Below are 25,287 nucleotides of genomic sequence, written 5' to 3' on the forward strand. Positions count from 1 at the left end.
AAAGAAAGAAAGAAAGAAAGAAAGAAAGAAAGAAAGAAAGAAAGAAAGAAAGAAAGCTGCTCTTACGGGTCATCCACATCACTCTCAGTTTCACTGTCAGGCCTCTCCCTCTCTGTATCTCCTTTCTCTTTCTCTGGAGGCGGCTCATCTGAAGCAGGGGGAGGCCTTGATGGGGGACCTCTCTCTACAGTGGGAGGTGCCTCTGCAGGCTCCTGTGGCAGCGCTGCCACCCCCTGACACTCTGAGGAAAAACAACAAATTATTCAGGGCAAAGAAAGCAGTAAATGCTGCTGAAGTTTCAAAGGAAAATAACCCGAAACTGGTGACAACACCTCCCCCCCCTCCTTACAGCTTCTAGGTCAGTCTTAATATAAACATTACCCGTCTTCAGACTGGCTGCTTGAGGGTGGTTGACTGGGTGCTGGCCCTCTCCTGGCTGAGAAGTAGCATCTGATTGGGTAGGTGCCAGAAAGGGGACCAATGAATGCCAAGGGAAGACTGGCACTGACCGGGGCTCTACATTGGTCCACACTGCAGAAGATAAAAGGAATTCAGATTAATTTACCTGATAAATTCACAATATGAGGCCTTGCCTTGAATTCAGATTCAAAACAATCTGTCATTCGTACTAACAAATCAAGAAACAGCTTACTTATTTAGAGGAGTCACTGTAACACTTACACAACAGTCGCATTCCTACTCAATGACCAATTAGTTTACAATGTGATCAAGCACAAATGTTATATTATTTTGGATGGAAAAACAACAAAAAATACTAAAAATCAGACAGACAACAACAGAGTACTTCTTGCAGTAGTACTTTGGCCACAGTAGCATCTTGCATTTTAGCCATCTAACCACAGGCTGGATAACATCTGGGATAATAGGTAAAGGTCGGTGGTTACATGGCAGAATAAGAAAGAACCAGTGCTTTGAAAGCTACCAGTAATATCAGTACTGCCACAGTAACAGATCAGACCTCCATCCACTAAACTGGTTAAATCATTCCAAAAACTGCAGATGTACAAAAGGACTCTCTGTTCCCAATAACAGGCTGAATGGAGAACAGAAGCCATTACCAAATGTCATAAATAAAACAAATGCTGTATAACTCACTATTTCCTTTACAGAAAGAAAGAAAGAAAGAAAGAAAGAAAGAAAGAAAGAAAGAAAGAAAGAAAGAATCTCTAGATAAAAATGCTTCATACATTAACAAAAACACTCAGAAAGGCATTACACTGTGTACCTGCATTACACTTCAGGTAAACAATAAGATATGGACTAACCAAACATGCTTAATCCTTGGCGAAGATACTGAGGATTCTCTGATGAGAACATTGTTGAAAGAAATCCTTGATGTTTTCAAAAGAAAAAATCTTTTTTTAAAAACGTAATGATAATGAGTCCTTTTAAAATCTTTCTTCTATAACATGTAGATATCCAGGTAAGAGAACATGTTTACTCCAAAAATCTGGGAAGCTCATAGTGTGTCTGGATCCCTTTCATCCCTACAGGTTGCAGCCATCATTCAGAAGAATAACTGCATCACTTCCCGACATGATGAGGTCTTCAAGAGGTATCCTTATTTATTTATTTTTAACCTAACTAAAATACGAGATAAGAGTCCATATATCCGTATCGCAGTATGCCGCAATCTAATAACGCACACGGAACAAACATCAGTGGACAGGGTGTACTGTAAACGATTCGTAAGAAAAAACTAAATAATGTTACATTTGTGCGAATGTAGCGGTGTACAGACGAGCCACTGAAAAAAGACGATTATGATCGAAGGCAGGGTTCCGCCTCCCTTTGGTCTAATTACCCCCGATGCCCTCTCTCCCTGTTTGTTTACATTACTACAGCAGCCCGGGCATGAAGGGGTTAACAAGGCCTCGAGCCCATCCACGGCCTGGATTGATACAGCCACCCGGAAACTACGCAGTCCTTCTGGGCCATGTCAAAACGTGCTCTGCGCTACTACACGGTTTTGGGCAGGTGGGGCTCGGCAGGTACTGAGAAGCACATGAAGTCCCGGACTCGCACAGCTACAGAGCGCCGTATCGATCAGGGTAAAACAGCGCTCCAACAAGCAAAGTGGGCTGATCACAGCTCAAGTGATTCTTCTATTTCCAACTACTGTGAATCTGCTTAATGTCCAAGTGTTCGCCGTTTCCCTCAACACCGACTTTCAACACTTGCTGATTCGGGCATTTTAAAAGAAAAAGAGGGGGGGGTAAAGAAATCACGGCAAATTTAGCTGCCTCTTGCAATAACCGGAGCCTCAAGTGCACCGCTCCAAATTGGACCAACCTCTCGGGAACGCCCCTGGTCGTGCACCCGCCGCACAGACACGGGCAAAAGAAACGCAATTATTTTCATGTCGCAACTATAAAATCCTATTTTCAAATGTACTGACATCAAATATAACACTGTCTGTTAAGTGCATTACTCCGAAACTTGTTTCTCTGATATATGCCCCCCACCCCCCTCGGGATTACGATATCCACCTGTTTTAACCAGGCAATTCAGTTAACACCTATAAAAGAAACACCGAACTAGTTGTATTTGTTCCCACTCATAAGAAGACATCGTTACCGTAAATCTGGTGCATTCATCCATCACCCTGCGCTCACAATCCCGCTATCCATCAGTTTGATTACCGAGAAAACCACCTGTACTGTCTCCGATTTAGCAGTTCCTATCCTGCCTGACGAATCTGGCCACAAACCTGACGTTAGCTAGCAACTGATGAGACTACAACACAGCGATGAAAGCAACCACGGTGAGGACTCCTGGCTCAAGTCAGCGAGGAGAAAAGGAAGGAGGGGAGGGGGGTGAGATGAATCGCAGTTGCTGTTGTATTTTTCTTACTCCTCCTCGATCAAGCTTTCGAGGCAGCAAAAGAGTGACCGGTTGTAGATGCCCCCCCCCCCAGTACAGGACCAGAACACGGCGGGGGGTGGTGGAAGGAGGTGGGGGCTTTAAACCCCGCGACGCTGGGTGATAGCCGTTTGAGAGGTCGGTCTGTCTGCAGCAGGTTAGCTAGCCACTTCGTGCGGACGACATCGGCGCGCACACCGTCCAGTCCGCTGACTACTTGCTGTTACTCGTGTTGTTTTGGCCCAGAAAAGTCCTTGTATCACATCTCCACACCTCCCAGCCCGAGTTTACTCCCTTATTTTTGCCTCATTCGCTCTCTCTCGCGCGTAAGCCTTGGCCCTTTCTTTCTCTTTCCCTCCTCTTCCTCTTGTTGTAAACTAGGCTGCTTGCCCCCCCCCCCCACACACCTCCTGTACTCGTACCCCTCCCCTTCTCGTCCTGTCAACCTCGCCCAGCCTTGTCCCGCCCCCCCTGGGCGAATACTATTCGGCTATTCGCCCTGGCGTCGAACCGTCATCTACCCGCCGCGCACGCTGATTGGCGGAAGGGTGCGCTGGAATGCCAGTCATATGCAAATTACACCCGGCGTTACAACTATAACCTCTTCTCCCTCTAATCTCGAAGCTTCTTTAAAATACTCAATAATAGTAAATATTTTCACTGTATCGATATGGGAACACGAGCTGGAGTCCGTGTAAGGCCTCAAAAGTGAGTATTTTTGTGCTTCTTTCTTTCATTGGTGGAGGAGTCGTAGTAAACCTTGAGTGGTGGGTGAAAGCGCGTATCAAACGCCGACACTCAGATGTAGGCCAACCGATAGCTTAACAGAATTTAGAGAAGCTCCGCCCCCTTACTAATGCTCGGCTCCAGTTTTAATACACAAAAAGACCACACATGCAGGGAGGCGCTAGTGTGCTATCTGCGCTTTACCTGTCACGCTGCTTCGGTCTCTCTAGGGAATCTGCACAGGGGGTGGACTCTGATGAGGACTTTGGGGTCAAGATTGCAATGCATACCCTCACCCAATAAACCTAGATAAGCATGCAGGGTCATTACAAGTTAGAAATATAAATCATTCGAAAAAGGAATTTGAAATACATATAACCATTTTCTGGTGATGCTACACGTTTGCTTTCAGAAACACAGCCAAGAGCCACGAGGCAAGTGGTGCAATTTTCCCCAATAAAAAGCTCTTCAAATATTTTCCATCTCTTCATCATGCAAATGTGCCTCCTCCAAGACAGAATTAAAAATGTTCTGATGCAACACTCACAGGGACAAGGAGGAAAAGTGAAAGAAAAGAAGAAGAGAATTGAAAACAGGAGAGCAGGACTGGTTAGAAAGAGAGGAAAAAATGGGTGGAACAGACTAACATTGGAGAGGACCAGAGGGTAAAAATAGACTGAGAGTCATTTTCAGCAGGAGAGCCAGAGAGAGAGAGAGGGGGGGGGAGGTATGGGGGGTGGAGAGAAAACAACTTGTGAAAACAGAACTTCTTTCAAAAGGAGGAAGGGTGTGAGAGGCCTGAGATGGGGCAGACAAAGGGGAAGCATTTAAATAGATTTTATAGACATTATACTGATGAGACAGATAGAAAGAGGATGGGTATTTGTGATGTGGGTTCTCACTGAGGCAAGAACTGCTTCTCAGCCTTTTTAATGGTTCCATAAGACAAATACAATACTGGGAGGGACTGAATTTATCACCAGCAGCCAGTCAGCACATCGGGAGCTTGAGACCTGACCAATAAGGCTGAGAGACACACTGGCAGCAGCTGCCCTTAGTAGTAAAAAAGTTAACCCTCTAAGTCCTGGGTTACACTTCTATAAGAGTATTTGGAAATGTTTGCAACTCAAGGGTATTGAGGACATTTCCTTACTTTTAGTCTTTCGTCACATCTGAAAAGCACAACTTGTTTGACGAGTATTTTATGGACACATTTATTTAGAATCAGAGTGTCTACATCAGCGGTCCCCAACCTTTTTTGCGCCACGGACCGGTTTATGCCCGACAATATTTTCACGGACCGGCCTTTAAGGTGTCGCGGATAAATACAACAAAATAAAACTAGTACTGGTACCGAAAAAGAAGATTTATTCATAACACACGTGAAAAGACCCAGGAAAACCGAGTTAACGATAAAAACAATAACAAAATAACGCTGAAAACCGATAAAAACCCTGAAAACCATACATTTCACACCTGAGCCTCTACCCTCGCGGCCCGGTACCAAACGACTCATGGACCGGTACCGGTCCGAGGCCCGGGGACCGCTGGTCTACATGACCAAATCAACTATTTCTGTAAAGTCTTGGGCTTGTATTATAATACCTATCCCTGGGGCACACGTCCAATATAATAATCTTTAAAAACACTAGAAATTACATAGAAAAACTAACAAAAACTGAACTAAAACTAAGCAGTAAAAACTAAACTGAAACAAGCAAAACCACTTTGGAAACTAACTGAAACTGACCTGAATTCAAAACATTCAGAATGAAACATAAATAAAATGTAATTGGAAAATACAAAACTTTAATCACTGACACAGACTAAGAGACTAAAGCTTATCAACTGCACTGCACTCTCAACAAGTCAATCAAGCAAACATGGTGTGTTAAGGAGGGGATGCTGGACAGCTTGGCTCAGAGAATGAAAAGGAAAAAAGAGTGAAAGAGGGTTAGGGGTGGAGATGAAAGATTGCTGTGGCTGTTCAGTGGTTGCAACCCTGGGTAAACATAACTGGAACTGCAACTGACCAATTATTCAGAGCGGAATAATGGGTTTTTCCTTTATCCTGGTCTGAGTACGGCACAATTCCAGTTCACTTAGTGTTGTAATAATACTGCACATGTATTTGCACAAAAGTAGATTAACGGTTTCTGGCCGTCATACCTTTTTAGAGCAAAAGATGTGCAGATAAGAAAATCAGTTGATCGCGTGCACAAGAAGCTGCATATGCAAGGGAGGCGAAATCAACACGGTGGGAAACCACAGAATTTTAGCACTTAGTCACATAAAACAAGAGATAAGTGGTGCAGACTGGTAAGACTAAGATAGAAGGTGTGAAGACAAACAGTAAAAGAGAAATTCCCCTAAAGCTTGGCTTCACCATCTCTCCCTGCTGCTGTGCTGGCGGTGCAGTATCTGTGTAGGTGTTCAGCAGCTTTCATGTGCTGTCTCTTCTCACAGACATCATGCTTTTCATGTGCATATGTGTGCATGCCTTTACCCCCCAATTACATCTGTCAAACGCCTCGTGACATCACACGAGAAACTTTTCCTCCTCCTCCTCCTCCTCCTCCTCGTCTTTACCTACACTGGCACTGTGCAGGCGGAGCACCGCCTTCGCTCCTTCTTCCCATCCCATCTCTCTCATCCCTTAATTCATCTTCCACCCCTGTCCTCTGTCTCTCCCTCCCACAACCCACCATTTTGCTCCGTCCAATTATAACTCGATCCACCAGTCTTTTGCAGTTACCATGGCAACAGCTATGTTGGGCACAGGTTCTCCATGTCGCCCGCGGTCACAACTCTACTACTGACCATCACCACCTATTGCATTAAAATAAACCAATCGCTGTTATGTGGCATACGGATACCAGGAGGGACGGCTCTGTGGGGGCTTTCTTAAGATGCTTGATTCGCTCCTCATTTTGTTCCAGTTTCATTGAAAGTTAGACAAAAAAAAAAAAAAACTGTGACTACAGATTATGTTCAGTGATTACTTTGATGAATGACACACATTAGGGAATTGAATAGAATCAATGCAAAAGGCTCTACAAGACTCATTAACACTGCTACCAACATCAAATGATGAGCAGCAGGAAAAATATGTGAAACACGAAGTTAAGACCCAGATCCCTCCATCAACCGAGTGAGGGAACTTGTAATGTATGTGTCTGACCATCTGGGGGCACTACTAGCCTGCAGATAAATGGCTAACAAACCAGAAAGCAAGTGCATAGACTGTGGAAGTAGAGATGCAAAGGGAAAGGAGAGGAGGAGAGTGGGATGAAGGACAGAGAAGAAATTGTGAAGGAAACTACAAACTCGTTGTAAACTTTGTCATATGAGGAGCACCTGAAAAGAATAATGAATGTGGGTTTGACAGAAACCTTAAAGAAGCAGTAACAAATCTCAATATCGCTCCAACTTTACATGCATTCAAAGTCTTGGAGCCACCTCAGACTACAAACTCCCAGTGCACCAATGCATTTTGAGAATCTCCCCAAAGTCCATCAGGAAACAGGATTATGACTGCACATGACTTTTGTGGTAAGTCTTGAGGGCTTCACATTTGCTTTGGTGCCAGTCTAGATGGGCTGCGTGATCCAGATGTGGTTGTTGCCATGGCCAGGGAGGATATGCAGGGCTTTAAGCGTTACGTAAAGCAGGGACGGGAGGGAGTGGGGATGTTATTCCCGGGTATCCGTATCCGGGTAGACCAGGATGAAGAGAGCGAAGTGTAAAAGGAGGGGAAGCGAAGCCACTGCAATGCGATGGAGCAAAGGGTTAAAAAAAAAGTCTCATAATTGTTTAGAAAAAAAATCAAAAATGAGATAGACGAAGGCGGGCGAACGTCAAAAAGATGCATCGAAGTGCAGAACAGCAGTGCAAAAAAGTGTATTCACGTGTTCTTAAGGGAGTGTGACATGTTTACTCCATGTTGCACAAACTGCGTGTGCATGTGACACTGAGACAAAGAATTATGAAGATTTGGTAAAAATGCTGAGGAATAATGACATATAAATAATATTCAAATATAAATCTAATAATTAAAGGTGCTCTTTAAGAAAACGTTCATGCTTACAATGAGTCTGCACAGAGAGGTAGTTTCACTACATGGTCGTATAGAGAAGAGAGGAACTAGTGATCTGGACACAAGAGAACAAATACACAAAAAACCCACCATAAACATCTTCTTCACCGACTTCAGAGCTGAACTGATGAAAGTCGTCACTAAAGAAGGCTACAACTTTCATTAAATATAAAAAGTCACGTATTTTCTGCTGATTTTAAGACAACTTTCAAAATTACAGACAACAGCAGAAGATGAGGAAGCAGCTGCTGCTGTATTCTGAGAGCATTTCTTTACACCTAGGGAACAATATGGAGGGCTTTATTTTCATAGTTTATTATGCAGTGGTTTTACTGGTCTGGCACACTTGAGATCAGATTAGTCTGTATGTGGCCCATAAAATAAAATGAGTTTTACACGCCTGAATTAAAGGAAACCCCCTCCAGCTATCCTAGATTGTTTCCATTTCCTGAGAATGTTGACTAAAGATGCCCGAGATGTAAGAAAGAAGGAGCCGTTAGTAACACGTTAGAGAGTAAAAACACGTGAGCCTGCTGAAGTTCTTCTTCTCTCAGAGAAAAGGGACACAAGCACACGTGCCACACACACACACACACACACACACACACACACACACACACACACACACACACAGAAAAAGGGGGGGACTGCCTTTTCTATTTGTGAATATTCTGTGTTATGTACAAGCTACATCAGTGTGATGTTTGCTTTGTTGCCATGGCAACAGACATTTAGCGCTCACACATCATATCCGGTACCCAGTGATTGACACTTTGTTAGTCTGTCTCATAGATGTGCGCACACACAGACACACTGCATGTAATACACATGTGACACCATTTTTAAAAAAAAGGAGAAGAAGAAGAAGGCGGCTCTTGTCCTTTACCTTTTCAGACGGTTTGTTTAATAGCTTTTTGTTGTTGTTGTTGTTTTTATGTTGCAGGAAGTTACAGGGGTGCTTAAAAAGACACGACAATGTAAAGCCTCATTAGCACCTCATAGATGGTGAAACACACACACATACACACGCACACACACAGGGAACATATGCAGCTTCGTCTTAAAAAGTACATCACAGTGTCAGCTTACCCGCGGCAGGGCGTTGCTGTGTTATTTCAGAGTGAATTAATGAAAACACAACCTACCGATGCGTGTGTGCAGGATTATACTGCAGAGAAGACAGGACTGATTACCAATAAAGTAATTGCATGTATTGTCCCTTTGATCTTTTCTATTTTTACACACTAACTATACACTTGAGTAAATGATCTAAGGGATGCTAGATTTGATATTATTTAATAGTAGCGGCAGCTTAAGTATCAGGTTTTTCACACACTGTAAAAAAGTAATGTAAAAGTATTTTACTGTGTATTTTACAGTTTTGTACTGTTCTTCTAGAATATCATTAAATTCACATAAATAGACTGTGATTTTACATTTCAAATGTAAGTTAATGTAAAATCACTGTAAATGTAATAAAACATAACTTTCTTGTTTTTTAAATGTATTTGTCTGTACATATGTATATTTAGATTGTTAAAATACATTCACAAATGTATCATAATCTCACAACTAGTTGTCCGTTATTTGAAGATTGAACTGTTAAATTCAAATGTAATGCTATGGAAAAATATATAAAATGATTCTTATAAACTGTTTTTACATCAAATAATTATTATTATTATTGTTGTTTAGGACGATCGTGGCTCAAGAGTTGGCAGTTCGCCTTGTAATCAGAAGGTTGCCGGTTCGAGCCCTGGCTCGGACACTCTCGGTCCTTGTGTCCTTGGGCAAGACACTTCACCTACCACCTACTGGTGATGGCCAGAGGGGAATTATAAAGTGGAATTTGAGGGTCTCAAAAAGCGCTATATGAATGCAATCCATTACTATTTAAACCAACTGTTAACTGTATATTTCTGTACATTTAAGTATTATTATTCATATTGCCGCATTCATTGACCTTGTTTATAGGTAATTTCATTGTTTAATCATATTAAAATGTTCCTAATTTAATGCTTAAAAGCACTTGAAAAAGGCAAAATCCCATGTAAAATTAGGGCAACAAACTGTATTGTCATTACTGAAAATAACCGTATTTTCATGAGAAAGTTATTTTCTGTTATTTTCTGGTATTATTTTGGCGCCCCAGCTGCCGGAATGTTACTGTTTTTTTAGGATTTTTTTTTTTTTTACGGTGCAGAATTTTAGTTCAGTCCTAATCAATCTAAAGTTTTTTTAATCTTCTGTAGCTTTTAACATATTATTTTCTTTTAATGGCCTAAAACATTTCAGGGCGTGAAACAGTTGTAACATGTTGTCACTGCTGAGTTAGTAACCCATCTATGAGAATTTCGATAAGGATGAGGATTTCAGTGAGGATGTTTCCGCCACCTTATTAACAGGTGTGAGTATGGTTTGCTATAAATACAAGCTAATTTATAACAATACTGATACTCCACATCATTGCTAATACTATCACCCAAATACTCACATACTTATCATGCTAATATAGTAGAAGCTGAAGAGTGTCAACATTATTTTTTTTCAAAGGGTTTAGAGTGCCTGTTAGCGTTTGTGAAACAATTCCCCATGACTCCAAAACAGGAAAATTATCCGACACCTTTTTAATAATAACAAATTCACAAAACAATATTTAAAATTATCTGAAAAACTCCACCAACTGCTCGTATTCTCCAAGCTGATGAGAATACACTAACACCTACATGTACTTGCAAATTATAAACACGCAAAACGTGTGATTGCGTGCACACACACACACACACACACACACACACACACACATAAACGCGCACCTTTTTTCCCTGTTGTATTTCACACTCTCCTACGGCCATATGCAAAAGCTCACACACCCTTTCTGACTCTACAGAAAACATCCTCGCGCGCACACAGCCGAGTGTGCGTGCACTCACACAAAGAGAGCCTATTCATTCATCCGGCGTCCCTTCAGCTGCAAAAAAGGGGATCTGAGGACGAACCGTACTCAAAATGACAGCGCTCCCTTCCCTGTCCACTTCTCTGTCACACTCCTGAAGGTCTGAACAGTGGTGAGGGCAAGAGGCCCCGGTGAAGTGAATTACTCTTACTGATAGTACGTGTCCATATATAACACAACGGAAAAGTAAGCTTTTAGTTTCAACAGCTGATGAATAATGCTTTCTCATACACGTATGCACACACACGTACTCCATAATACTCCATAATATTCCCACACAACATACTGAAAATTACAGAGTATATCCTACACACATTAGAGTCGAGCCACCTCAGTACTCCTGTCCAAAAAAGCTGCTCGCACTTTGTTTCGCTATACTGTTACATGAGTCACTGTTAAACAAACAAGCGCATGGACATACACACAGCAAGAGCTAGTGGAAATAGTTTGTAGTGAGTTAGAATAACAGCTGCTGGGGTCAGGAAGTCAACATCACACGTGCACTTATAATAAGCACAATGGTCAGAGTTTTTCATAAAAATAAACAGGAGAAACAATTAGACAAAACATGCATTTCAGTTGAGCTTTTTTTTAAAAAAGGATTCTGCCGTCTTTACTGAGGCCTCCTTCATTCTCATTCTCTCTTTTTAAAAGACTAAATAAAAGACAAGTTGGGGGAAAGAGTCTATAACTGGCCTACATACTGCTCATCGAGCCCACATGCTCCATACCCGCTTTTAATTGTTAATGTCGTGTGCAGCTTGTGACAACATTTATTTCTCCCCGTTCTTTTGTATACCTTTTTAATCAAACAAATCAGTGCTGTTGTGCTGTATCCTGGCTTTAGCGAGGTATAACTTAAAGTTTCTGTCTATGACTGGGAATATAACACTTTCTGGTACAAACCACACTAATCCTGTATGACATAGAGTTTATTCCTTATAGACCTCACAAGAACAGCGAACCACATGTGTCCATGAGCTTCTTTTGCATTTTTCTAACATTAGCACACAGAAATTATTTTTGCCCTATTCGCATTTGCAAGCGAAATCCAAACCAAGAACAATTTAAATATTGTTTTTGCTAATTTCCCTATTTTCATAACAATGTCTGTGTGCAACATGCAATTATCATACAGCATGTAAAACACGCTAGAAAATACACCAAACTCCCTTTGCTTAGAGGTACCACAAAGGATCAGAGTTCATTACCTGCACTGAGTGCTGACTAGTGATTTTAGTGACCGTAGTGAATTTATAGTCATCAGCAGTGACTCCTGGAACAAGTCTAGTCCTGACCTGGTGTTTCATATGTGCTCGCTCCAGAGCTTACACGGATCATGTGACCAGCTTTAGCACTTAGTTTAGTGTTACCAGCAGAAGTGAGGATGGTGGACAGACAAATCGAGATAGCCATATGGGACAACAGCATGATGGCTAACAGGAGCTCCTTTCACTGGGCAGCAGCACACCCAGGTTGTGGCACGTCCATGTGAATCTAACCCTCTAATGCACCATGGCAGTCATCTGCTCTCAGATTATGAGAGTGGGACGTTATGATGTAAACCAGAAAAACATTATGCAGCATTGTTCAAAAGAAATATGATCGATTTATGGATGATTGTTCAGATGAACGAAATAGAAAAAATAGATTATATATGCATATACATATATATCGTACATATACAGGAAGAGACACATACAAAATACAAAGCTATTTCGTTTCAATTTACTATTAGAATTGACAGACGAATGTAATTTTGGAATTACAGATTTTAAATAAATGTATATTTCAATCAGTGTGTGTGTGTGAGAGAGAGAGAGAGAGAGAGAGAGAGAGAGAGAGAGAGAGAGAGAGAGAGAGAGAGAGAGAGAGAGAGAGAGAGAGAGCGTGTGTGTTTGCAGCAGTTTCAGCTGAATTCTAGATAATGCAAAAAAAATTCTATCATCACTTTTCACAAGATTTAGCTTCACATTCACTGCAAGTCTCATTTTCTGTGTGAAATAATTATTGGGTTCTGGTTGCAAAATGCTGGTTCAACGTCAGTATACAACACATCTCTGGCCATTCACAGCCGACACTTTTTCTGTGTGTGTCAGCAACTGATGCTACAGAATCACACAGATTAAAAAGAATACCTTTTAAAGAGTGAGAGAATTAGAAAAAAAAAATAATTTTACTGAAAATGTGCAAACAAATTTAAACTAAATGGTGCTAATTATGCATTGAGAGTTCATCACAATACTAGGGTTGCAAGAAAAAAAAATCATACTAAGGTTGTTAAGTAAAATAAAACTATAGGATACTATTTTGTTAATTTTCTTACTGTAAATACAGAGAAGGAATTATATGAATCAAGCTGGAATAAAGTTTAACTCAAGTGATTTGTATTTAGAAAACCACAACATATCCTTTAAAGAAAGTCTAAACTCTTAACCTTTGAATTTTGAAACATGCAGAAAGTATAAAACAACATTTTTCAGTTTATTTTCACTGAATAATAATCTATAAATCTGTATCTTTATGATTGACTTGAACTTAAATGATAATATTAACATATTTAATCCGCATATCTCTTTTCCTCCTATTGTTGAAATAACTGCATTTTGCAGTTTATGTCTCTTTCCCTTACTTTTTCTTATTCCCTCACACACAAAATACACCCACACATCTGCGCCAATTCTCACCTGTGCCTGGACGTCCCATGATGATGTCCTTGCGTGGGACGGGGTGAAGACTTTCCGCTGGCAGGATCAGGGGCAGCAGAGCTGTGGGGGAAGGGTGACAGGGAACTGGCTGCTGGACCTCACCACCAAACCCTGCGCCCCTGTTCTCTTCTCGTTCCCCACAGCTGTCCGTGCTACTTGGAGCAGGAACTGTGACGGTTGTGCTGACAGTAACTGACAGGGCCTGCAGCGCAGTAGCAGGGGTGTCAGCGGTGGGCAAGGAGGAAGGTGTTGGGGACACGAGCACCAGAGTTTGGGCTGGGCTCCGTAAGAGGACAGTGCCATTAGGTACTGCGGCTGCAGCAGCGTTAATTGGGACAGGAACCTGGAGGCCAGAAACTGGCTGAGTAGTCAGGTGGGTTTGGGTGATGTCTTTAGACAAACTGTTTTCCTTCCCTCCCTCATTTCCAACACCACCTACTCCTCCTCCTCCTCTTCCCAGGGGACACTCTGTAAATTTTGCCAGTGGGACTTCGGGATTCCTCACAATAACAGGAGAGTCCCGCAAGGCCTGTTGGGAAACAGGGACCACACGACGAGGCCCTCCGTCAGTAGTGAGAGGAGAAGGAGGAGTTGGGGACACCAGAAGAGGAGGAGGGGAGACAGCAGTGGAAGAAGGGGGCCTGCTGGAGGAGGGAGTGGTCACTCCTCTGGGTCGGGAGAAGGTGGGAGTGTGTGTGCGGGAATGCAAAGCTGGCGTTTGGGGTGACAGCACTCTGAAAGAGCTGTTATGGTCGCCAGGATCCAGCTCTGTTTTGGGTGTGTAATCATGGTGATGTGAGGGCAGGGGTGGTGGAAGAGGTGCATCTGGCTTTCGCTTACTGGGGCTCATGGGGACTGTAAACGTAAGGTTACTCTGTAAGGTGGGTTGGACGCCTGAAGTGTGTCTCTCCCTTTCTCCTCCAGATGTGGATGATGCCTTACTGCCCCCTCCCCCTCCTCCCCCCGTGCCACTGGGCTGTCTGTGCCTCCGATGTTGCAGGACCGGGGATGCCGTAATCGGGGAGAAGTTGGCCGGCCTGAAACCGAACAGTGGAGAGGGCGAGGGAGAGGGGGCAGGGGAAAAGGGTGACTGGTTGGAGATGGGAGAAAAGGAGGGGGTGCCAGAGCGGGAGCTTCCTAATGACACCAGCATGGTGGCAGCCTCACACTCATCAAAGTCAAACCGTGACGACAGGTCATGAGGGAGGAGGGAGGGGAGGACCAGTCGGGGTCTGGAGTCTCCTCTGCTGCTGGCCTCACTGCTCTCTCTTGATGTGTCGTCCCACTCAAACTCACTGCTTGCTCTTCCCCGGAGGTCAGAAGGGGTGACTGTCCCTGAGCTGCTGCCTCCTCCTCCTCCCCTCTCTGCACCTGCAGCCTCCATCTCTTTGGTCCTCATGGACAGGTGTCTAGAGCAGTATCCTCGGCGCTGAGACTCCTTCATACAACCCTCCCTGGAGCACAGCCTCCTCCACTGCTTACCATTGAACTTCTTACGGATACCATTAGGTGTGCAGACAACATCACCCTTTTTGTATTTCTGCTGAGCCAATGAAAGGGGCGTCCTTGAGCGTGAGGAGGTAGAGGAGGACCCCCCACCAGAAGTAGGAGTAAGGGTCTGAGTAGGAGTGGTTTTGGATGGAGGTAGGTTTAAAGTGGTGTTGTTCATTTCAGACCCCAGTAAGGCTGGGGATGGAGTTGGCTGAGGACTAGCTACAGTGGAGAGGTGTGGGGGTCCCAAGCTTCTCACCACAGAGAGGTGGGGGGAGGAGGGAGGATAGCCGCTGGACTTGCAGAGGATGCTGTTGTGCTGAGAGGTTGCAGGATTTGTCTTATGACTAACGGTGTGTGTAAAACGAGACACCTCAACATCTTCTTCTGGTGTGTTTGGCTCTTTCTGTCTTTCTTGATCAGAGTAATTATCGCTGCATCCGTGACCTGTGCTGGTAACGGCACTAGAAGTCCCAGTGGAGGAATTTGTGGGTGGATGTACAGTTCCATAGTTATGTCCTCCTATGACCCCGCCATGTGAAAAACCATGACCCAGCCTTACTCCACCTCCCAACACTCCCATTCCAATACTCAGCTGGCAAACCTCTCTCTCGACCTCCATCTCCTCCCGCCGCTGTCTCTCTTCCCGTTCCCTCTCCCGCTCTCTCTCCTTTGCTCTCCCACCATCTAAATGTGAGACCTCCCAAGGAGGAGTGAGTAATCTCAGGCTCTGTCGGGACACCCACACAGCCTGGCTGCTTGTGCTCCTTTTCTCTCTCTCCTCTATTGCCCCTCCACCCAGAGTTTCTTTTTTTTCACTCAGGAGCACCTGGTAAGGAAATGAGACACCAGGGTGTGGGTCCACCTCAGTAACAATCCCCTCTCTGTACAACAGAGAATCTCCTTCCTCCCCACCAAACGGCACACACACTTGGGTCCCAACAGCTACAGGTGTCATGCCAGGTGGGGGGGCATCTAAAATAAAATCCACAGTGCTCTCAGTCCCTGACGACGTCATTGTACTTCCACTATGAAATGGATATTTTACAAGGGTCTCCTCTCCTTGGAGCTGAACTTCGACAGTACCCCCACACACCCTACGCACCACCCCTGGTCTAAAAATATGTGACGGGGGGCGTGAGTGTCCACTATTCGCAGCCTCACCACCGCTTGTGACACAGCGAGCCAGGACTCTCTGGTTCTTCATGCCTTTGGCCAGAGCTTCAGCTAGCCCCTCTGACAGATTGGGCTCTTTAGGGTGTGAGTTGTGTAGAGGAGCTGGGATGTGGTAGTTCTTCTGATGAAGACTTGGTCCTGATGCTTCCATCACATCCAGGTCAGCCGAGTGCTCACTAGCTGTATCCGTGGAGGAGGAGCGCACAGAGTTCGGGGCCCCCTCAGGCTCATTTTCCCCAGACTGGGACGCTTTTTCCTGGGAATCTGCTGTCCTGAGGGTTTTATCCTCCATGGAGACAAAATGGTTTGCTTCTGTAGCTTTACTGTCCACAGTTAGCACTGATGGCTGATTACCTGAGCAACTGTTACTTATGCTATTACTGCTATTGATAAAAGTAGTATGGCTCCCATCACAACTGTTACTGCTCATGTTATTAATACCACTTGTAGCGTTACTATTAGTACTACTGTTAGTGCTTTTATTAATGCTATTACTAACACTGTTACTAGTCTTGAAATGGTTATTGGGACTATTAACACTATCACTAACTTTGCTGTTGATATTGCAGTAACTGTTATTTACGAGAGCAGGGCTGGAGGTAGGAATGGTAGATGTAACACTTGCACTGTTGGCAAAGTGCTCATATGTGTATTTTTTTTTGGGTACACGAGCCTTAAACGTGGCTGTTTTCCTACTAGAAACTGAGCCTAAACTGGGGCTGTGACTGGTGGCTATAGAGGGTGTAGCTGTGGTGAGTGGCGCTGGGGCAGAGGTAGGAAATGCTACAGAATCAGCGGGCATAGTACTGTTTCCATTTGTGCCCGCTATCTTCTCCTTTTCTGTCTTTTCTTCTGCTTGCTTTCCACCATTCTCAGCTGACTCCACAGGTTTCCTCAGTTCAGTAGGCTCCTCCCTCATGGGGGTATTGCTATTTGTGATTGGTTCCTTGTCAGAGTTGGGTTGGCCGTGTTTGCGTTTGGAAGGGGTGCTTTGTGTGGTTTTGACAAGAGTCTCCCTCTTGACTCTTCTGGGGTCCTTTTCTTGGGGAGGCTGAGAGCCCCCTCTCCTCCTCCCCCCTCTGCCTCTAGTTAACGGGGGAGAACGCCCTCTGTGTTTCTTTAATGGCCTCATCTTTTCTTCACTGCTCACCAAGTCCTGCAGATTGCACGGCGTTTCCTTTTTTTTCTACTTCCAAAGCACTCCTTGTTTTCCGACACTTTTTCTTTTGCCCGTTTTTTCTGTTCCCTCTGTACTGGAATCTGAAAAGAAAAAAAGAGGTGCAGAAGACAAGTGGTCATTTATTATATTCATAACCAAGAAGTGCAGAGAACAAAAATGACGATTAAGAGTATGTTGGCTATCACATTGGCTCAATATCTGAAGTCTGTTCACTCTCCTAGTTTATGCCTGATTCGAGATAAACTACATAAACAACAAGGACAAAAGTACTTAATCTTAATCTGGAATCAGGTTTTCCTGCTACCACAGGTGTATAAACTCAAAAAGATGGGCACTGTAACCGGTCAGCTCATGAAATTTCTTCCACGTAGATAATTTGACATTAAATGTTAGGTGGTATTCTTGCAAAGGTACAGAGCAGGGTTGGCAAGTGCATTGTGCGTAAAAGTCGCCAACACTGCGCTGACTCGATGACAGCAAGGCTTTCAAAAAAACGTAAAAATCAAGAAGTGCAGGACCGGCTGAAATGACATCAACGTGACGTCACTTTTGTGGTCCAGCTCTGTTTGCGAGGGCAACAACGTCGAGCATTAATGGGCCCTGATGTGTAGGCGTACTTTGGTCCATAAAGCGTACGTGTATAAACGAGAGTTTAAGGATGCACTGTTTTCTAAAACTGTGGGCCGATACCAAAGATTTAGATAACAGTTTGTATGGCAGCCGATAAAAATATTTGTCTTCTTTTTGTGTATTGTGTTTTTGATATTTATTACCTCAAAAAAGGAACAAAGGCATTTTAATTATAAATAAATAGCTGCTTATCATCATATTATCTTTGAACATTTATTCAACAGAATACAGATGTGACAAGTGAGCTCAGTGACACAACATCGGCCACTGACATCGGTAAATGTCATCTTTTTGCCGATACAGCGTTAGTTATTTTAGGACGACATATCACCACATCCCTGCAGAGTGTGTGCACTCAAAACACAAAATCTCGATTATAACATTAATGACAACATTTCAAAACAACTAAAATGAAGGACATGGTGGGTTTTGTTTTAAATATCAATAATCTCCTATAGACTAATAATCAAAGCACTCCAAGGCAGTCTCTGTAAATGCCTTTACTCTCACAGGATGGGCATATTTGACCTAAAAAACTCCAGGATAAGACTTCATCAGGGGGGTTATATACACACACACATATAAACTCGAAGGGCATCTCAAACAAAAACAGTCTGAATCCTACTCAAACACTCTTTTTATTCTTCTCAAGACCTTTTAATAGTTAGCTTATTACTAATGATACCAGCTGATTTAAACTGTGATGATTATGAGCGATCGCTGCCTAGGTAATCCTGGTCAAGCATGTCTGAGAGCTATGTTTACTCTGGTTAGGTCTGAGTGAGCGTGATTTAAAAGAAAAGGTCAGCAAAGAAAGAAAGAAAGAAAAAAGAAGGAACAAGTCTTCAATGAGGCCTTCATCTCGTCAATTTTAAATGCACACATAAATGCACTCGAGTCGCACACAGATCTCTGCTATACTCGCTTCAGCTACTTCGACGTGCGACGGGGCCGCTTTCTCACGACAAGTGTTACAGACTTGATGCCATGTGATCAACTTGGGAACGAGCATTTAATTTTCCTGACTTTCATCGGGAGCTAGAAGCCTGGCAGTGGCCTGCGTGAGGTCACCCAACAACATGAAAGAGAGAAAGAGGCTGGAGCATGTGGCTCTTAGGATGTTTGCTCAGTTAGGCCGTTCTTGTATAGTCACTGGGAATTTCCACTGTCATTCTAGCACTCGCTGGCCCCCCCTCTCTTTTTCTCTCCCCTCTCCCTCTTTCTCGATGTCTCAGTCTTTCACAGTCGTCTTTTGTCAATGTCACACTGATACTCACACACACACACACACACACACACACACACACACACACACATTTGTACAAAAAGACAATTTAATTGGAATAATCTGCCATGGCAAGATATGCCCAAAATGAGAGAAATTAAAAGGCTGGCACAGGATCAGGCACACTCACTGATGCAAGATTACAGGCTAAATACAATGGCACGCACAAACAGTCTCACACACACTCGTACGCAGACGTGCGTATATGTGCTCCTCTCGATCGAGCTCAGCAGCTCACAAACATGACCAAATGCCTGAATTCACACAAATAGATACAAACTTACACATACACATTCAGGCTTCCTGTGCTAGATGCTGGAAAAGTTTGTTACTCTCTCTCTCTCTCACACACACACACACAAATAAGGTGACCTTTGTTGTTAACTATCTGTTTGCCAAAACAACACCCAATATGACACACACCAGTTCCACTTCCTGCAGCGCAGAAAAGCATCTCTTCCTGAATGACTAATAAACAACTTGAGTCTTTCACACACTCATCACTGACTCTGCATTTGGACCTCTGCCCTCAACACAAAACATTATTTATTGTACAAACAGGCTTTAATTTCCATTTATTCCACATTCTCGTAATTATGTTGCATATCGATGGACAGAAGTGAAATAATCACATCTTCATAATTTCCTCTGTAAATGCTGATACTGACGTTGGTTATTTCACTGCAAGGGTGCCACGTGTGAAGGTTAACACATGGACTGTAACTGCGAGGCTTCCTGCAGATGCAGATTGAGTATATCACTCTATTTATATCTTTGCATACTGTATTTACCATCAACTACAAAACTCTTCCTAAGTGTATGTAAAAGAAGTCGAGCACTGTTTATTTTATGCTTAAATTAAATGTTTCCAGACTTCTTCGATGTTTTCAGAGTAAACGTATCCCGATCTTTGACAGCTTCAAAGGGAAATTAATGCACCTTATTTATCAAAAATACTGTGCACTACACACCAGAAACAAAACCTAATAAAAAGGCGGTATAAGCAAACATACATTACTCACTCCCTAATTACTAAAAAGCTCTTTGTCGTTTTAAATTTTTCATTTAAAAAAACATTCATCCCAGAAAAAGAAAAAAATCTCAGACTGCTGGAATGTTCCTTCCCAGGCCAAGTTTGCCCTTTATTAGACTAGACACGGATGCCTATACTGGGAATGCTGGTCCAGTACAGATACTCTGGAGTACTGGAAAAGACAGGAAGGACTGAGGGCCAAATGGCTGACTGACTAGTTGGGTAAATGACTCGAGAGGATCTGATCTTAGCTCAGAAAAATGCGTTTGGTCATGCTAATGGCCCTCCAAAATGCTTTAGGCTTTGGCTGATAAGACAGTGGCAAGCATGTGTGTGTATTCACATTCTGTAACTTTTAAGGGACTCTACAGCTGAGCAGATTATGTGCAGTGAAGAGGAGTTTCAGCGTGGGACATAAGAGTTAGATATTTGGTGCAAGTTTGCAACGGGTGTATTTATTTATCATTGGGTTAAATTCTTCAAGCATGCTTGTACTCCACAAAATCTTATTTGAAATGTCCAGATGACACAAAAATGTTGCTAAAGACACCACAGATATGTTGAACTATGATTTTATTTGTAAAAAGAATATATACATTTATGCACGACGCATCTATAATTCCTGTGTTACCACATAAATAAATGAAAAAGAACGTTTCACATGTCCTAATCCCTTGCTGAAAGATCAAAAGCACCATACACACTGCGCGCTCAGCCGTGCACCCCCTAACCTGAAAATAACGGCAGACCTTTAACTCTTATTGTTTACTAGAGACTATCACAATACCAAAAAAACATGTCCAGAAACTCAGAACATCCCCTCCTGGGTGTTGCTTTTCAACATGAATTGTTAATCAAAAAATTAGGACTACAAAATATAATGCTGAATCTGGGTGAAGCGGAGAGAGAAGCTCGGTCATAATTTAGGTAATTCAAGAGGTCTCCACCTTCCAGCGTTAGAGCAGGTTAATAGCAGAATATGTGCTGGTCTGATCTAAAGCTGCTGTAAATCTTGAACAGACAGATAATCAGCGTCTCCACGGCGCTGGACTGGACTCCTCTTTAAACTGCAAAAAGCTGCTGTTTCTCCCAATAAACACACAGGAGCCCATAATGCACCCCTCCTCCTCCTCCAAACTTTACACACACACATTAAATGCTCTCTCAGGAATTCATCGTGCAGTCATGCATACCCTGTTAAAATCTCCCTTGGACCTATATATATTGTCACACAGTCATTGTGTCGTACAAGCACTTGTCCACACTGACGTATGCAGGAGGGGGGGAAAAAACAACAACAATAAGGATAAATAGGCTTTTACGAAATGAATTTGGAGATGAAAATTCTTCACTTTTTTTTGCAAAGAGAAAATTTAGTGAACAGTTTAAACATAGGTGCTACCAAGAACCCATTTCACACACACACACACACACACACACAAGGCATTTGTCGACATCATCTCAGTGTCAACACTACAAAATAAAATGAGTTGTACAGTGTTTATTACTGGAATATAAAATCCTAATAAACATCTGCCTTGATGCCAGTTTATTTCGGTCAGTCGTAGAGAATTTAGCCTATGCCCCAACACAACGTGGCACAAAACGTGTGTGTATGTGACATGTGGCATTAGAGCTACTTACACTACACTAATGTCAGAGTTTATACAGCGGTCTTCAGGTTGAGTCCACCTTGTTCAGCACTGCATTTGCACCGTATGTCAGTATGAGTGTACGTAGTTAGCAGGCGCGTGCGCGCACACACACACACACACACATACACACACTGCAGCTCATCCCTCTCCTCAAAGCATTTTATGGGTGTCTGTACGGGCGCAGGGGCTGCAGTGACGGGGACATACGCGGGAGAAGGAGGAACGTGTGATGATGATACTGAAGTGTGCCGTGGCCCTCGTACACTTCAGCGTGTTAGGGAGCCTTTGCCCTTAACTGGGTCACCGGGGAGAACACAGTCTCACATGAAACAGCACCAAAAAAAATACATTAAAAAAGAAAAGAAGATAAATCTCTCTGCTGCTATGCACACTCATGCTGTGGTTTGTGAGCTCATGAGTGTGTGGGAAGTGATTTAACAGACAACTGACACAGAAAGAAAAATATGTTGTTAGGGTATTTTAAGTGTGTGTGTGCGTTATATACAGACGCATCCATTGTGAGGTAGCATGAATACCGGCAGCTGTTTAGCGGATGACATATCTGACTAATAAAGAAGAAACAACGAGAGCTGAAATTTGTGCATCCTGGCTCGTATTGATCAGCAAGGAAGGTTGGAGCATAGATCACAGGCGACTGGTCCTGTTTGGGACCAAATGGCAGAACTGCCAATGCCATATCAATGGCCAACAGCTCAACAAGCTATACAGCACCAGGGCCACACAAGTGCAACAATTAATAAATAAAAAAAAGAGGAAATCTGAACCTAAAATGTAAACACAATTCCTGCCACTGAAAAAATACTTAAAGACAAACATGACACAACTGTTAAAAACTGCCTAGTCAGAGATGTCAAGGTTGCATCGACACTGATTGCAGGATTGCTGTGCAAAAAAAGAAAAAAGTGTAGTGTTGGCGATGGAAGAGACGAGAAAACACGGTGTGCATCTTTTTTTTTAGCTGATCTCTGAGAGTACTACACAATGTCAAAGGAGTATTATGACTCGAGACAGTCAGGCGGTCTGTCGTGCTGCACGGTCCTCGGTAACAAACACAAACAACCGGTTTCAAGTGACGCTTTATTGTCCCCTTATAGACGGTCCCAAGTCTTCCTTATACAGCGATTCTTGGCATGCAAATACTCACTACAACGCCTGGAGTGCACGTATCCACTCCGGGGGAGGCTTCCTTTTAATGGTGCCAGTCACTCTAATTTAAAAAAAAAAAAACTTGGGAAAAAAATTAATGAAGCAGAATCTTTTTCGTCTTGGTGTTTCGCTCTAGTAAGCAGCTCAGTAACGTTAGTAGTAGTGGTGGTTGTAGTAGTGGTAGTACGCAAACGGTAGCGGATACAGCACCCAAATAATGGCACCGTGAGTCAGAGCGCAGGAAAACTGGGTGCAATTCGCTCTGTAGGTGTTATCCGTTTCCTCCTAAAGTGCGCTTTTTTAACACCGAGCGAGCCTGTTAGTAAACATTTGGGCTGCAGTGCCGCAAATAGGTCGGTTGTTTTTCTTTCTCGCTCTCTCTCTCTCTTTTTTTTACTACGCTAGCGCTGCTCCACGCAAAACTCGTAAACTAAGGTCAAGGAAAAAGTACTCCACACTAACCTCGCCGTTTTAACGGAGCTGAAACGGAGCTGAAATGTTCCGTGGGTGTCCGTGGGACTGCGGTAAAAACATTTCAGAAAGTTTTTAGGCTGTTACACCCCCCACACCCCTCCCCTTTCTCTCGATACTTCCTCGCGTTGTCACTCCATTTCTTCACACGGTAGCGGAACAACCGAACGACCGACCGTTGGCAGTTGGCTCTCGCGTCGTGGTAACTCGCAGCTCCTGAAAATGGAAAATTTAAGTCAGTTTAGCTTCACTGCCGTGTGCCAACTTAGTTTCAACTCACCCAAACAGAGCTTTTCACCACTGGCCAGAGAAAGATTTATGGTCTTATTTTGCCGATGAGGAGGCTCGCGTAACTCATGGTAACATCCCTCGGCTGTCGGCTGTGGTGGCTGTGCGGGCCGGACTCACTCTTTACTTTTCCTCCGCAAAACATGTCTTTCCCCCACAGAAACTCAAACAAGGATATAAAAACTATCGCTCTTCTTTTCCACTACAGTCACAAAATGGTGAATGAACCACTAACAGCTGGGCAAGCCGACCAATGAGAGGTCGTTGACATGTACAGTAGCCAGTCAGCATCGGCGCCAGAGATCAGTGGGTGTGGCGGCCTGTCAAAGTCCACTTGACGGACTGGGGGGACTAGCGAATAGTGAAGTGGATGCTGAGCTAGACCGGTGTCCTGTCCCAAACTTTACAGTATCCAATAAGAGGATTGGGAACCATAGGAACAGCATGTGGGCGGGCCGAGAGGAGGGATCAAATGACCCAGAGCCAATAGAAAGGCACAAATGCCCCCTCCCCTTCTGAAAAGGAGTATGTTTACCATAATTGACAGCACAAGTGCCATCCCCGAGCAGACGGTGATAATGCATCAACTGTTTGTGCTCATCCACAAACAGTGTGGTGCAGCGGGAAAGTAGCGCCTCAGCGCGGCTTTACTCTCGCTGTTGGTCCCACATCGAAAATGTGTTTTTTCGCCTTTAATTATCATTATTATGTCATCGCTGCTCACAAAGAGTGAAAACGAAGGAGCACAGAAAACCAGTGCGCTGTTTTCAGAAAGTTAGTTTAGGAGCTGCTCAGATGTTTGTGTGGCGCAGCCGACGCAAACCGCTCTCCCTTTTTCTCTCAGCAACAGACGCTCATTTTCAGCGCCCTCAGCCAATCACAGCGCGGCTTCTGACGTCGGCACCCTCTCCGCCCTGCCCACTACTGTTAAAGTGAACGGGACTAGTACAGGCTGACGTCACTTCACCGGCAGTCTATTGGACAGGTGCGCGGCGTCTCGGGGCCAATGGTCGCGCGCGGCGGTGAAGTCATCACGAGTGTTGCCACCAGCTGGACTGTGGGGGCGTGGACTGGCGTAAACTCGGCTAACCCCGTGTTTGCAACTTTGCAGGCAGTGGTGGTGGTGGTAATGGTGATAGTGATGCTGGTGGTGGAGATGAACCTGTGCACCGAGCACTGAAAGATGTTTGAGATGATAGCACGTGCCATCACTTTGAAGCATGGCACATTCTCTGTGACCTTCGACCTTCGCACAGAGGAAGGCAAATGCGGCTGCTTTACAAAAGATACAGTGGCATAATAGTAAACATTACATAATCCTCTGCTCTGTGTGTGTGTGTGTTTATGTGTGTGTGTAGTAAAGACCAGACTCACGCTGAGGCAGACAGCCCGTGCGAGCTCACGGGGGCGGCGCCCCCTGCTGGTGAGAGCGGGTCCACACGCCAGCTCGGCAATGAGTGGAAATGTGTAGACCTAAAAACAGAAGAAAGCGCTGATTGGCTGAGGGGAGCTATATGCTTTGTATGAGTATGACTAGTGTGC

The 25,287-nt window shown here is 43.8% G+C and overlaps 1 protein-coding gene across 1 annotated transcript in view; it reads right to left on the minus strand.

Annotated features, from left to right (window-relative positions):
* The window catches only part of cicb (capicua transcriptional repressor b), a 39,632-nt gene extending 16,105 nt beyond the window's left edge, over positions 1–23,527 (minus strand). Inside the window, exons 1-4 of the mRNA XM_085366427.1 lie at positions 23,449–23,527; positions 13,349–17,296; positions 382–531; positions 67–241 (exon numbers count right to left, since the gene is read on the minus strand). Coding sequence (XP_085222553.1) covers positions 67–241; positions 382–531; positions 13,349–17,168 — 4,145 coding nt within the window. The 5' untranslated portion in view covers positions 17,169–17,296; positions 23,449–23,527. The remainder of the gene's footprint in view (positions 1–66; positions 242–381; positions 532–13,348; positions 17,297–23,448) is intronic.
* Between the last annotated feature and the right edge of the window lie 1,760 nt (positions 23,528–25,287).

Source organism: Diplotaxodon limnothrissa, linkage group LG11 (assembly GCF_057381915.1).
Source record: "Diplotaxodon limnothrissa isolate DT_005_m linkage group LG11, D_limnothrissa_male_GT1.1, whole genome shotgun sequence".
In the NCBI taxonomy this organism is placed as follows: domain Eukaryota; kingdom Metazoa; phylum Chordata; class Actinopteri; order Cichliformes; family Cichlidae; genus Diplotaxodon; species Diplotaxodon limnothrissa.